We start from the raw sequence: 2,493 nt of genomic DNA, 5'->3' as shown, positions 1-2,493 counted from the left end.
TTTGGATGATGATGATGATGATGCTGATGATAATGATAATGATGTGTATGATGATGATTATGATACTGATGATGATCATAATGATGATGTTGTTGATACTGATGATGATGATGACGGTGGTGATGATGATAATGAGCAATTCCGAGCGATTCCAACATATCAGCCCAAAACTGTGATCATTCCAACTGAGGTGATTAGATTAGCAACCAGGTAGTATTTGTCATCAGGCAATGAACCTGGCCGTCAAGACATTCAAAACTTTGTAAATGTTTCAGTGTACTTCAAACTCGGGGGTAATTTGATGGACTTTGGACGGATAAAGGACTGACGTTTGAATGATTCCGAATGCTGGAAGTGGCGAATCACTTCACACTCTACGCAGTGATTCACATGTGAGAGAGCGAGGGATCCCAGCCGAATTTCGTCTGAACTCAAGTTGTGTGTAGTTTCAATGTTTGGCAAATGTATATCCCACTCTGCGTTTTGAAAAGCAGACAAGAAAGAAAGCATATTGTCGGAAAAACAGATTTTTATGCAATCTGACTAAGTCTGATATATCAGACCAATAGAATTGTTTGCCCCCATAAGAATTACTGAATGTGACGTTTGTTGTTCCAGAACTTTGCAACTGCAAGTGGATCACCTGTTTTTTCAGAACGCAGATAATTCGTGAACGCCTTCTCTTTTCATCCACTGCTCACCCAATCAGGTAATTGCGATTATTGCTGACAAAGGTCACGTGAGAGGGGGGGAAATAAACGTCATAACAGAATCGTAAGACCATGAGATTCAAACCGACTCCGAAGATATTCATACCTGATCAGGAGTTCATCTCCAAGCCACTTAAATATCACGTCGTTGCTAGTGATGCGTCTGGTGTAATTGATCAGCCATTCGTGGCTAGACGATTGGGTGTCCAACCACTGGAAGGAAGATCACAGATTCGAAACTCACTCAGTTTCGTAAAGTGCACACTACTGGTGATTCTCAACACAATTGAAAGTACTGTGCAGTCATTCTCGGCTTTTCAGCATAAGTTGGTTCCACTTCTAGGGTGAAACCACCATAGAACGTATAAAACTCTCGGATAAACGAGACAAACAATTTTTTCATAAAGGAAACTACTCACAAGGTTGCTGAAAACTCTTCGACAGCCCACGACCGGTTTTGCCCTTCTTAGGGCTCATCAGGTAGGTGTAGTCCCCGAGTTTCCGTCAACAATATGTTCTACTTGAACCCAAACAACAAACAATCGCAATTAGCTGAAATTTTCCGTCTACCTGACTAAACGGGGTAGTTCACACATGAGTTGAAGATACTGACCGTTCTTCTGAATTCTGTTCAGTAAATTGTTTGTAGCAACTCATCCTACGGGCAGATCACATTCCCACCTATCGTTATTTTTTTCTGCACAGTAGAGAGGTACATTTGTGTACTACCACCCAAGACGATTTCACTCTCAGCAGTCACGAGCGCTCTACCCAGACGTTATTTCCGCTGGAATGATCCGATTAACAAATCACCGTTACGGTGGTCGGTGTATTTTCCTCGGATAAAGTTGGGGTAAAAATCTGTCCCCGTTCTGTTTATATTGGTCAGAAACGCTGTGCGTGAAGAATACTGACTTTGGGAACAAGCCCACCGGCGTGTGTAATTCAAACAATCAATATTTCTAGCGGGACAAACGAAGCCAAATGCGCGCCAATAGCTACTGATTAAGATTATGAGTAAATTACGGAATCAAAATGAAAGGAGAAGGACTTAGTTGCTGAGTTCGACGCACCGGCCGACCGCTAGGAGGCTGTGAGGCGGTTCAAGACGGCCAGGATGGCACCCGGAGGATCTGACCCGACCGTGTTCTTCGCCAACCTACAGCGGTCGTTGGATTGCGCTTTGCCGGGGCTGGACGGAGTGTCACGCCACCAGTTGCTGTCCAACCAGTTCATCGGAGGAGTGCAGCCTGCGCTTGGTGCGCAGTTGCGGTTGAAGAGAGCGACTGGCCAGTTGCGTGTGGAGGAGCTGGTGCATCTCGCACTGGCATTTGCCGAGGCATCACCGACCGTGTTGCAGCCGCAGGAGAACAGGGATGATTTGACATTGGACAAACCACAGACCAGAGTGAACCAACTCGCTTGCAGCCGTGAAGACGGAATCACGGAGGCACGCTCGAACGAGCCGGTGGTGCTACATATGTGGCAAGCCTGGCCACTGGGAGAATCAGTGTTCCCGTACCCGATCACCTGGCATTAGCCTTAGTCTCAAGTCGATCTTGATGATTCGGACATCTATTGTGGACTAAATTCTGCATTAAGTTGCCAAAGAAATAGTTTGAATATTGATTAGTTCCCGCCTAATCTTTCTTCACTTTTGACGGAAAAGTTTACTGAAACCCAGTTGATTATCAATTTCTTCAAGCGAGTACGACAAGACAGCCAATTAGAAATGATATGTGAATTACTAAATACTACTAATGCTTCCTTTTTGGCCAGATGT

At 44.8% G+C, this 2,493-nt stretch overlaps 1 protein-coding gene across 1 annotated transcript in view; it reads left to right on the top strand.

The window, feature by feature from the left end:
• The window catches only part of T265_10663 (hypothetical protein), a gene marked incomplete at both ends in the record, with an annotated part of 37,072 nt that extends 35,505 nt beyond the window's left edge, over positions 1 to 1,567 (top strand). The window contains one exon of the mRNA XM_009177113.1: positions 1,416 to 1,567. Within this exon, the coding sequence (XP_009175377.1) occupies positions 1,416 to 1,567 (152 nt within the window). The remainder of the gene's footprint in view (positions 1 to 1,415) is intronic.
• Positions 1,568 to 2,493: the final 926 nt, after the last annotated feature.

This window comes from Opisthorchis viverrini (genome assembly GCF_000715545.1).
Source record: "Opisthorchis viverrini unplaced genomic scaffold opera_v5_397, whole genome shotgun sequence".
Lineage (NCBI taxonomy): Eukaryota > Metazoa > Platyhelminthes > Trematoda > Opisthorchiida > Opisthorchiidae > Opisthorchis > Opisthorchis viverrini.
This window is presented reverse-complemented; position numbering and strand designations above follow the sequence as displayed.